The 12,091-nt window shown below is 27.8% G+C and overlaps 2 protein-coding genes across 6 annotated transcripts in view; one reads left to right on the top strand and one right to left on the bottom strand.

The window, feature by feature from the left end:
• Positions 1-4,847: 4,847 nt before the first annotated feature.
• Positions 4,848-6,468, top strand: LOC134830479 (uracil phosphoribosyltransferase homolog). 2 transcript variants are annotated; one of them, XM_063843982.1, is made up of 5 exons: positions 4,848-5,154; positions 5,217-5,324; positions 5,382-5,634; positions 5,691-5,862; positions 6,112-6,468. In XM_063843982.1, exons 1-5 carry the CDS (start codon positions 5,012-5,014, stop codon positions 6,114-6,116), a joined length of 681 nt encoding a protein of 226 aa, XP_063700052.1. In that variant the 5' UTR covers positions 4,848-5,011; the 3' UTR covers positions 6,117-6,468. The 2 variants fall into 2 exon arrangements, with proteins under 2 accessions (XP_063700052.1, XP_063700051.1); XM_063843981.1 differs by lacking the exon at positions 6,112-6,468 and having other exon boundaries at positions 5,691-6,003.
• Positions 6,469-7,268: 800 nt separating this feature from the next.
• Positions 7,269-12,091, bottom strand: part of LOC134832005 (rho GTPase-activating protein gacZ) — a 121,979-nt gene continuing 117,156 nt past the window's right edge. For 3 of the 4 annotated variants that reach the window (XM_063845883.1, XM_063845881.1, XM_063845882.1), the window contains 7 exons: positions 11,362-11,506; positions 11,192-11,305; positions 10,932-11,128; positions 10,732-10,873; positions 10,573-10,673; positions 9,451-9,602; positions 7,269-9,389 (listed from right to left, as the gene is read on the bottom strand). In XM_063845883.1, the coding sequence (XP_063701953.1) occupies positions 7,722-9,389; positions 9,451-9,602; positions 10,573-10,673; positions 10,732-10,873; positions 10,932-11,128; positions 11,192-11,305; positions 11,362-11,506 (2,519 nt within the window). In that variant the 3' untranslated portion in view covers positions 7,269-7,721. The remainder of the gene's footprint in view (positions 9,390-9,450; positions 9,603-10,572; positions 10,674-10,731; positions 10,874-10,931; positions 11,129-11,191; positions 11,306-11,361; positions 11,507-12,091) is intronic. The other variant, XM_063845884.1, reaches the window with a different exon arrangement.

Raw genomic sequence — 12,091 nt, 5'->3', positions numbered from 1 at the left:
TAAATACAAAACAAAGCGATTCTTTTAACTCATCCAACCATCAAATTCTGATATTATTTAAGAGGACTATAAACTTTCGAAGCATCAGTTGAAGTTCAGAGTTTTCATAAAAATGTTGTTTTTATTAATTTTAACAGTATTTCTGTTTGGAAGTACGAATGGCAAGTGCATCGAAAGCAAATTAACTTCTTACGGCGGAAACAAAAAATTAGTTTTGAACTGTTCAAATACCATTGTGAGCTTTACAGTTACCGAAAACGAACAACATCTAGATAGACAATTAGGATTCATCGAAATTCAATCTGAATCATCGGTTAATTTGGATCACTTATCAAAATTGGATTTAAATGGAGTACATTTTTATGATTCGTACAATTTGAATATGAAAACAGCAAAATTTGAGAATAACGTTAAAACTTTCGAACAAATTCTTACCAAGCTGGGCCTTGAAGTGAATCGTATTGATAGAGTATATGTTTTAAACTCATTGGATTTTAGATTGTCACAACTACAAGGCTTGAAAATGGTAAAAAATCTTTTTGTGAAAAATTCTGAAGTAAAAATTGATGCTAATTTGGTAGATTTGTGTCCGAACTTAAAAACATTAGAAATTCAATCAGATACCATGAAAATAGGATTAAATCTAGCAGGCTTAAAGCTTTTGAATAGGGTTGAAATAATAGCAAAGAACCTGGAAACGTTACCTGAAAACTATTTCGCAGACAACAAAAATCTTAGAAGGATTGATATTATAAATTCGAATTTTGAACAATTTCCGAACAATGTTTTAGATGGCTTAGCGAATCTCGAGGATGCATGTATTTATATTGCAAATGCAACATTTCCAGAGTTTGGTGAATGTCTTAAATTGAGGATATTTAGGGTATTTGGTTCGAACAAATCAAAAGTTTCAGAGGAAAAACTGGATTCCGAATTACTTCCTCATATGCCGAGTCTACGAACTTTTACATTGAAAAACGTTAATTTCCCACGAATTACGAAAGACACATTTTCCAAGAACTTGAAACTTGTAACCTTGGATTTGAAATCAAACGGAATTGAAGAAATTGCAGAAGATGCTTTTGTACATCTCGAAATTTTAAACTGGATAGATTTAAGTAATAACCATCTATTGAAGTTTTCGGATTCATGTCTACCTGGATTGACTCAGCGTGAACAATTACACGTTGATTTGAGTGGAAATTCAATCAAAAACTTAGTTATTTCCGAAAGAAGTTCCAATGTGTCTGCAGCTGAGTTTGTCTTACGAAATGTTCAACTAGAATGCAATTGTGATTTGAAACCTGCATTGATAGCTTGGCAAAATCCAAAGTCGAACATCAGATTGGTAAACGATGTTCCATGCAAAAACCTACCAGGAGAAACTGTGAAAAAAATTGATCCTGAGACTATCAAATGTTGATTAAAAGTTTTGAATGAATACTTTTCTTTGCAATATTGAACAATTTTCAAATGAAATACTACCCTATAGGCGAAAAACGGGTCAAATTAATCTTGAAGGGATCTTAAGGGATCTTAAAAGGGGATCATTGATCCCTTAAGGGATCAGATTGAAATTTGTCCCAAGGGATTAAGGGGGCTCAATCTGATCAACTTTCGATTTTTTTTATTATTAAATAATATATTAAATTAAAAATAATATTAAAAAGTTTATAATAAAAATATCAAGTATACTTTGAGAATAATTTGATGATTAAAAAAAAAAATCTAAAAATTTAAATAAAAATAAATAATTAAATTAAATTCAAGTGTTTACCTATTATTTTATTTAAAATATAAATTTTATTTTAATAAAAAAAATATTATTGAATTAAATTTAAAGAAAATAATATTATTTTTTATATTAATATTAATATTTATTAATATTTTTCTTAATATTTTAAAAAAATTCTTCATGAAAACGAGAATTTCACGTTTTTAAAATTTTTTTCTCACATTTTGATTAGTAATTAATTAGTTTAATTAGTTTCAAGAAGCAAAAATATAAATTTCATTTAATTTTAATAAAATCAATTTTTAAAATTTAATTCAAAATAATAATAATAAAAATACCTAAGCATAAAAAAATTCGTATTTGACGAAAAATTAAAAAAAAAAATTAATTTCTTGAATCAATTATTTTGCTCAAATGATACATTTATGACAAATATGCAAAATATTCGAAAAATTCTAAAATTAAAAAAAAAAATCAAAAATAAAATCAATAAAATACTTTTTAAAAAACAAATTGGTTTAAAAAAAATGTTATTGAAAAAATCTTCACTTAATAAAAGCAAAAATTTTAGAAACTGAGAAAAAAGTCCTAAAAATAAAGAAATACTTACCAAATCGACTCCTGCTTAACATTCGGTATGCCACAGAACAAAAACTACCCCATACTGTTCGTATTTACCTTAAACAAGTCACACATTTGTCACACGCACGTCTCGTCTCGCTGCAAGAAATGCAGGCCGAAGAAGACGAAGAAGTTGTGAACAAAGGAAAAAAGACGAAAGGTTTCTCTCTGCTGACTTATTAAAACGTGATAAATTGTTGACATTACGCAGAGGCACACACGGAGTCGTCTTGAAAACAAACCAACAACTTTTTTATAACTAAATTAAAAATGTCTCTCTCCATTCATGACACGACAAGAAAAACAGAAAATAAGAAGAAAAAAAAATAATAAATGAATTAGTCACATATTTAGATTAAATTGAATTATTTATTCTTTGTATTGTTAATGTTTTCAGAGTTTCAGGTAGGTGGTAGTGGCATGTACACCAAAAACACAAAAAATCCCATCTGAAATGGCCAAAAAAGGAGAAAGAGAAAATAAATAACGAAGCATGTCGCAGCAAGAAGGATCGGAAGATAAGACAGACGGTAATTTGATTAATTAATGACTTTATTAGCAGCGCGATGACTTTATTCCAGATTTTTTATTTCTTCTTTTACATTTTTAATCCCATTAACACTGGTTGGGCTCGGAACGAAGAGAAATGTCAACACTTGTGACCTTTTTGTGAGTGTGTGTGGAGACAAGTGCGTGTCCCCATTCCCACAAACAAAACTTTTAATCACCCAATTTACAGCTAAAAGACATCGAAAGCGATCGTCATCATAATGCAGAGTGCACGGAAAAAAATATCAACAACAGAAAAGGTAAAGAAACAGCGAGAGAGAGAGAAAAAAAAAAGAGAAACAAAAAAAAATAATAAAAATTAAAATGAAATGTGATTTAATACCTGAAATGAGTGTTTTTTTTTGCATATATGTGAACACTGCTGCTGCTGAGGCTCTTCAAGACAAATATTATTATTATTTTATTATTACAACAACAACAACAACAATAAAAAAGACGAAAAAAAACATCTGAGAGAAAAGAAGAAAGAGAACTGCATTAAATTGTTATTTGTTTATGATTTTTTTCATCAGCGTTCAATTTTGCGCACCGTGTGGTCTGTGCGACGAGTTTTTTTCTCACAAGGATATTCATTGGAATTTGCATTAATATTATAATGTGTGTTATTTGATGGAAACGTCTGGTTTTTTATTTTATTTTTTTAAAATTAATTTAATTTAAATTTCAATTAATTATTTTTTTATTAAAAATAAATAATTTACGAAATTAATTTAGAACATTTAATTTTTTTAATAACAGATTTTTTTTTATTTTTAAAATTTTTAATAAATATTTCAAGGATTTAAAGGTTTTATAAAATTCAGATTATTTTTTATAAATTTGTCAATAAATAAAATTTTTTTTGTTGTTAAAAAAGTTCTAAACTCAGCTTAAAAATATTTAAAATTAATTAACAAAAAATTAATTAATTAATAAAAATTATTTTTTTAGAAATAAATTGTTAGATTAAGCATTAAAAATTTATTTTTAACTTAATAAATTAAAATTTTTATTATTATTTTAATATTTTAATTAAAATTTAAATTATATTTTTTTAAAATTTTAAATAAAAAAAAAATGTTTTTTAAAAAATAAAATTCACATAAAAAAATAATTTAAAAATTTCAAAAATAAAAAAAAATTAAAAATTGAATTGATTTTATTAAATGTTGTTTAAAAATTTTAATTATTCATTATTTAATTTATTAATTATTTAAAGAAAAATAAAAAAATAAAAAAAAAAAATAAAATAAAAAATTTGAAAACAAAAAAAAAAAAAATTAAAAAAAAAATAAAATTTTAAAAAAAAATACAAAAAATTAAAAAATTTTAAAAAAAATTAAATTAATTAATTTTATTTATTTTAAATTTAATTATTTTAAAAAAACAAATTTTAAGAATTTATTTAAAAAATTATAATTATTTTAATTATTATTTAATAAATTTTCTTAATTTTACATAAAATTAATTTTTTTCTGATAGAAAATTAAATTATATAATAATTTTTTAATTGACTAAATTAAATTAGTTTATGCATAAAGTATTAAAAATAATTTAAAATTGTAAAAAAATTAATTAAAAATTGAAGAAATTACTTGAAATAAAAATTTTAAATTTATAGAATAAAAATATTTAAAAAATCAAAAATTTTTGTATAAATTTTCCTTATAAAAAACTTCTTCATTAAAAAATTATATTGATATTTATTAATAAAATATTTTAAATTTTAATTTAATTAAAAATTTAATTAAAAAAATCCCAAAACTATGCAATTAATCAAATTTTCTCGTGAAACGAATAAAAATTCGTAGAACTTCCAAAGCGCACCGCTTGAACAGCGCCCCAATCGCAAAATGCGCAATTTGAGACGACTCAAATTGATAAACTGGTAACTTGACTTGTACAAGAAACTTGAAACTTGGATCAAAAACAGCTGTGAATCATAACAAACCCGTCTTCAAAAGTGTTTCGTGGAGTCCAAAACGTGACTTTTTTATTTTTTATAAATTTTTTGACCGAGTATTTGACTCACGTTTTTGTGTCAAATACTTTTTTGTGGCGTCTTTTGTGTGAATTTTAAGAAATTTTAGACCAAAAACTTTTACGATGAAACCTGAAAACGGCGAAAATGCGGAAAATGGCGAAATTCTGACGAATGGCGATTCACACATCGAGGGATTCGGCAAAAATTTGCTCATTTTGAAGGCAAACGATCAAATTAAGGAGTTGCAGACAATCATTAGAGATAAGTGAGTTCCTTTTTCGTTGTTGGAATTTTATTTTAATGATTTTTTTTATTTTTTGCCGCTAGAACGACAACCCGGAGTGATTTTAAATTCTACGCCGATCGATTAATTCGTCTCGTAATTGAGGAAAGTTTGAATCAACTTCCGTATTCCGAGTGTTCTGTCGTGACGCCGTAAGAATTTTCCTTTTTTTCAATGAAAATCGCCTAAAAATTAAATTTTTCTTGTAGAACGGGTGCAATTTACGATGGTTTGCGGTACCGCAGCGGCAATTGCGGCGTTTCCATTGTTCGTTCGGGCGAAGCGATGGAACAGGGACTCCGTGAATGCTGTCGCTCGATCCGAATCGGGAAAATTCTCATCGAGTCAGACAACGAGACGCACGAAGCGAAATGTATTTATGCGAGATTCCCCGAGGACATTGCTCAACGCATGGTTTTGCTCATGTATCCGATCATGTCGACCGGAAATACCGTCGTTAAGGTGAAAAATCGTCAAATTTTCCTGAAAAATCACTTTTAAATGTTAATTTTTCGCAGGCTGTCGAAGTATTGAAAGATCACGGAGTCGCTGAGGACTATATTATTCTGTCAAATCTGTTTTGCACGCCACAAGCAGCGCATGTGGTCACCCAAGCGTTTCCTAACATGAAAATTCTGACGTCAGAAATTCATCCGCATGCACCAAACCACTTTGGGCAACGATATTTTGGTACGGATTAAAGAAAAAAGTTGAAAAAATTAGAAAATTGGCTAAAAATTACTCGAAAAATTGATGAGCATGTAAAAAAATAATTTTAGATGCTCATCAATATTTTATTTTTAGAATTTATTTTGTAACAAAATTTAATTATATTTAAAAAATATATTTTTATTTAATTTTAATTTTTAAAAAAATTATTTTTTTAAATATTTTTCGCTTAATTTTTATAAATTTTATTTTTTTTTTGTTTATTTGTAGAGTAAAAGTGTTTGCGTTGCATTGCATTAAAAAAAACTGTAGCTGTGTGTTGCCACTTATTATTATTATTAACTTTTAAAAAATTTTTGCTTTTATCATTTTTCATTATAATTTACTAATTAATTAAAAATTTTCATCATCAATTACTTACCTTAATTTTTTTTAATTTTAATCTCATTTTTTTTATTTTTATTTTTTTTTTAAATAAAATTGTAATTTTTTTTCATTTAATTATTAGTTTATTTGCTTAATTTTTTATGATTTTTTTTAATAATAATAATAAATTTATATAATATAATAATAAAATATTTTATAAAACAAGGAGATTAGTGATTATAAATGTTTTGTAATATTAAAAATAATAAAATAAAAATTTATTACAAATATGTATAAAAAAACATACAAAGTTTACAAAAAAAAGTTTTAAAATATGTTATAGAAAATTTTATTTATTTTTACTACATTACAAGTTCTTTGATGATTTTAAGAATTTGTTGTAGTAAAAAATCGCTCGCTCGCTCGTCTCATCATTTTTGCATCGTGTTTTTTATTTGTTGGGGCTTTTGTATCAATTTATTGTTTTTTTTTAAATCAAAAAACGTTTGTGGAACGTGTTTTTGTTTAATTTTTTAGAGTTTTTAGGGTAATTTCGTTTAATTATTTTGACAGATTAAAAATTTGACAAATTAAATTTTTAAAAATAAAAATTAAAAATTTTTAAAATTAAATTTTTTTAAATTAAATAAAAATATTATTAAAAGATTAAAATTAATTTTTTTAAATTGAAATTTTTTAAAATTTATTTTTATTAGGATTATTTATTAAAAAATATTTTTTTTAAAAATTTTTTAAAAATTATTTTTTTTAATTCGTATTTTTTTTTTTTTTTTTTTTTAAATTTTAATTTTAATTATTCTTTTAATTGTAATTTTATTAAATTAATTTTTTTAATTTAAAATTTTCGTTAAATTTTTAATTTTATTTACCAAATTTGACAAAATCAAATAATTTTTTTAACAAAGCTTTAGAATTCATAATTTTGATCAAAAACAACAAAACATAACCTCAAAAATCAAAAAAAACGTATTTCAAATTAAAATTCAGCTTTCAAATTTTTAATCTGTCAAAATTATTTATTCAACGAACCTAACCTCAAAATTGATTTTTAATTATTTTTTTTTGTAAATGCTTCAAAAATCTTACTTTTACTAAATATTTTAGGCCATTAACTGGGAGGTTATGAAAAGGTAAAGTTATTATTTGTCTATAATTTTGTATCTATAGGTTAAGAGTTAAGTTTCGTTCTAATTCTACTGGTTCGACGTTATATTGTCTCTAGTTACGTTCTACATAAGTTTATGGAGTTAATTGCTTCTAAGTTTTAAGGTTAGTAAGGTGAAATTTTGATTTATTCAACGAAAAATTTTAATTTTTTTTTGTGGAACTTAAAAATTTTTGAAATTTGTAGAAATTGTTTGTGGAACATAACCTCAAAATTGATCTACATGATTTTTTTTTGTTTTTTCGATTAAAAACTACTATTTTCTCGCTAAAAATTACTTGTCATGACTAGCTCTAATTAAATAATTAATTAATTATTCGATACAGTTTTAAACCATTCCATAATCTGTGCAAATCCCATTTTTCTCAACTTCCTTGCCGCCCTGTTGTTGTTGCTGCATGCTCAATTCACACAACGTGTCGATGCTGTTGATGCTACTGACACCTTGCAAAATTTTCTGCGCCGCCAACGACGTAAAATTGAAACTCAAATCTGTCAAACTTGGAAAATTGTAAGAATTTTCCGCGTCAAGTTCATTTCTCGCGTTATTCGCTTCTTTTTGCGTCGTTAAACTCGCGCGACGTTGATCTGTATTAATTATTTCTTTTTTCAACGATGGAGATTTCTCGTTTGCCTTTTTTTCTAAATTTGCATTTTTTAGCGCCAAATTTGGTTCGCTATTTTTCCGCAAGATGTTGACGAAAGATTTGTCGCTGTATTGAATGGCGTTCTTCAGATCGATGTTTGAGTTGAGTTTTTTCTGCGTATCGAGCTTCGTTTGGGAAAGTTGTTTTAAATTTCCCACGGAACCAGCCAAATGTTCGTAATTTAGGCGATTTTCGAAGATATTTTTGTTATTTTGCGGCGATTGAGCGAGAGGGGAGCCATTTTCCTTCAAGACATTTTTGTAAATGAAACTTCCGCCGTTGGAATTTCCGTTCAGGGGGACTGACATCTTCCGATTGTTGTTCATGTTGGCTTCGTTATTGATATTTTTCGTATAACGATTGCTTTCCATGACCATTTCCGGGGATTTTAGGTCGTTGTTGACATTCGGATTGAGACTCGAGTCGGGCGACGTCTCGGAAATCATGGATAACGAGTCGCCAGTTTCGCTGGCAGCAGTTTCGTTTTCGCTAAAGTACTGAACATTCTCTTTATTTGCCGAATTTGAGGTTGTGGCGGGTTTTGTGCCAGTCGAAACGACACTTTTTACTGCCGGGGTGTAACTTATGCTCTTATTTGTGGTGACTTCGCCATTCGCATGCGACGTTTTCTCCGAATTGATGATGTAAACGTTCGAATTTTCCATCAGTTTGCCATTTTCGAACGTGATGACACTGCGTACGGGTGAATTTTGTACGAAAATCTTCGTGCTTGGCACATTACTTCCCTGATTATTGGTCACTTGGAGCGTAATGGAGTTGTTACTTTGCGAGTTGGGGACTCCAATTTCGATTTCCGGCGATAATTTTCGCGTTAAATTCTGCAAAGTCTTTTGCCGCATCTTCGGCGAACCCCCATTCGTGACATTTGACGACGATTCCAAGCTTGAATGGCCACTGGTGCGACTGTAAAATTTGCCGCTATCGATGCTACTGGGACCCGACACCTTTCCGCTCTCCAAACTGCTGGGGCCGCTATACAAACTTTTGTGTTTTTCTCGCTCGGAGGCGATTTTTGTGTCGACAACGCTGCGATTTTTGTAAACTTCGGCACTTTTGGCGCGCGATGCATCGTCGGACATTTGCTTGACGAGTGGCGCGCGTTTTGGCGAACGATTTGGGATGGAATGCGTGCTGCGGGGCAGGCTTCCGCTGTAACATTGGGGCGAACGACGACGAACGGGCGAGCAATCGCGTGACGAGATGAGGAAAGTTGATTCGCTGGACATGTGACGGCGATGACGACGAGGCAGCGTCAAGGAACGCTGACTACTGATCTCGGAGGCGGCGTAAAATGTTGAGTTTGAAAGCGTATGGTTGACTGGCATGTCCTGAAAATGAAGTTTTTGATGAAATTTCGAGTCGGGGGAAGAAAATTGGGGGAAAATTTACGTCTAAAGTTTGTGTTCCAACGCTGTGAAGATGAACAGCCTTCGAGTTGAACCACTCTGCGGGAGGAAATTGCCCTGAATATGTTTGAAGATTCTTTTGCTTTGTCCTGCCACTGCGTCTAAACAGTCGGGATAGCAATGAGGCACTTTTTTCTGTAAGTAAAAAAATTGAAGAAATTTTATTTTTTATTTTCTTAAAAAAAATAATTTTTAAAGAATGATTATTTTTTTTACAAAATAAATTTTTAAAGAAATTTAAATTTTTTTTCACAAATTTAAGATTTTTTTTTCTTTTTTAACATTTTTTTCTTATTTTTTTTCACAAAATTAATTTTTTTTTAATATTTACGATTTTTGAGAAATTTTTTAAATTTAAATTATGTTTGAAATTTTTAATTTTTTTTTAATTGGATTTACGGATTGAGAAATTTTTTAAATTAAATTTAAATTTAAATTATTTAAATTATGAAAGATTTAAAAATATTTCTTCATACAAAATTTTGGATTTTTATTAAATTATTACACAAAAAATTAAAACTATTAAAAAATTAATAGAAATTTTGCACATTTTCTGAAAAATTTTCCACAAATTCAAAAGTTTTTCTAAATTTTTTGAAAAATTTTTAATTCTTTAACCGCTTTTACGAGCTTAAGTTTGAAAAAATATATTTTTAAAAATTTTTATGAATAAAGCCTTTGATTTTTCAGAAATTTATAAATTATTTTAATTTACATAATTATTTTTTTTTTAATTTTTAAAAAAATTGAATATTTCGACAACAATAATGGAATTTTCTCACATTTTTGGGAAATTATTAAAATTTCCATCAGTTAACCTAAAATTTCATATTCATTAAAAATTTTTAATTTTTTTTTTAAATTTTATTTTTTTTTAATTTTAATTTTTTTTTTTTTAATTTTAATTTTATTTTTTTTTTAATTTTTTTTTTTTTAAATTTTTTTTTTTTTTTTTTTTTTTTTTTTTTAATTTTTTTTTTTTTTTAATTTTTTTTTAAATTTTTAATAAAATGTCATATATTTTTCAAATTAAAAAAAAAATAAAAATTTTTTGAAAAATTTATTATTTTTGATAAAAATCGTTAAAATTCATCAAAAAACTTACTTGGCGACGAGGAATCCGTACTCTGATACTCCGAGCTACTACTATCTGTGGTCATCGTTTGCGTGTAATTCTTGTTCGATAAGCTCCTAAACGAAAAAGTTCTTTAAGTGAGTTGCCATCTGAGGCAAAATCATCCAAAATCTCATTTAAAACCCTTACCTCGTTGATGCACATCGTTGCAAACGCTTCGATGACCCGAAAAATCGTAAGCTGTGACGTCGTTCGAGGCTACGTGGCGTTGGAAATGAGGCACTTCGCCGTTTATTTGAACGTGGAATTATTATTTTGTCATGAGGATTGCCTAAAAAGATAAAAATTTAACAAAAAAATTAAAAAATCAAATTTTTTGAAAAATTTACCGCCACAAATGACATCCGCCAAGTTGGTTTGAATGCACTGATGAGTCAAATCTCCATCGCGTTCCGTTGTAATTTCGCCGTAGAGCCCTTGGAGAGCCTCCGTGTTGGTCATGAGCATCGTGCGCGAGTCATAAGGCTCACATTCCTCGTAACTTCCGTTGTGAGTGGTGCGTGGGCGGGATCTACTTCGACGGCGTCTTCGAGAAAAATGGAAAAAAATTAAAAAATTCTTTAAAAAACGTGAATTTTTGGGGACTTACTCTGGTGTTACGATAAAATATCCCTTTGCGGTTTGGTAAATTTTGTGTTCCTGCATCAATTGTGCCAAGGCGTTGTAAATAATCTCAGATGACGGTTGTTGCATGTGAGAAAATCTACGAAAAATTCCTTTAAAAATCAAAAAATCGATAAAAAGCAAAAATTTCCTCACTTGATCCCCAATTGATGTCTAATGTTTTCGATGGTAGCTGACTGTCCTTGCGTCGTTAAGTCCATGATAACATCACAAAGAGCCTCTGGTAACGGTGTGAACTGAGTTTGGATCGTCGGTTGGACAATGCAGTCGTCAATGTCGCCTAAAATTAGAAGAAAAAAAGTGAAAATCAGGTCAATAACGATCAAAATCGATTAAAAACAAGCAAGTTCAAGTAAATTCATGAGAATCGGATTAACGTTGGAAGAATAAAAGAGCAAAAATTGGACAGTCATGAAAATGATGTTTGCTCAGTTTTCTCTTGTTTTGTTCATTTTTCGATTAATTTCTAACAATGATCAACGATTTTTATTGGATCAAGATCGTGTTGTCCCAATTTTAGTTTTTTTTTGCATACTTTTCGGATTTTTACTCATGTGAGATTCCCCTTTGTTTGTTTTTTGATGCTCATTTTGATGCAACATGAAGAGGCACGTCAACTTTTAATGTGTTCGTTAATCGCCCGGCAAAAAAATTGATAAAAGTTGTCAGGGGGTGATGAGGGATTATGTAACGAATTTCGAAAATTATTTTTTTCATAAAAAAAAATTTTAAGAAAAATTGAAAGATTTTCTAAAATTAATTTTTAAAATTAAAATTAATTAAAAGATTTATTAAAAAATTAAATTTTTTATGAATTTCAGCAATTTTAGATCTAATTTTTATAATTTTTAGTTAAAATTAACCT

Source organism: Culicoides brevitarsis, chromosome 2, assembly GCF_036172545.1.
Source record: "Culicoides brevitarsis isolate CSIRO-B50_1 chromosome 2, AGI_CSIRO_Cbre_v1, whole genome shotgun sequence".
Lineage (NCBI taxonomy): Eukaryota > Metazoa > Arthropoda > Insecta > Diptera > Ceratopogonidae > Culicoides > Culicoides brevitarsis.
This window is presented reverse-complemented; position numbering and strand designations above follow the sequence as displayed.

Coding starts and splice junctions, on each gene's coding strand:
- LOC134830479 (XM_063843981.1), top strand. CDS start 5,012: ATGAAACCTGAAAACGGCGAAAATGCGGAAAATGGCGAAATTCTGACG. Junction 5,155..5,216: donor CAGACAATCATTAGAGATAA/GTGAGTTCCTTT, acceptor TTTTGCCGCTAG/AACGACAACCCGGAGTGATT. Junction 5,325..5,381: donor GAGTGTTCTGTCGTGACGCC/GTAAGAATTTTC, acceptor TTTTTCTTGTAG/AACGGGTGCAATTTACGATG.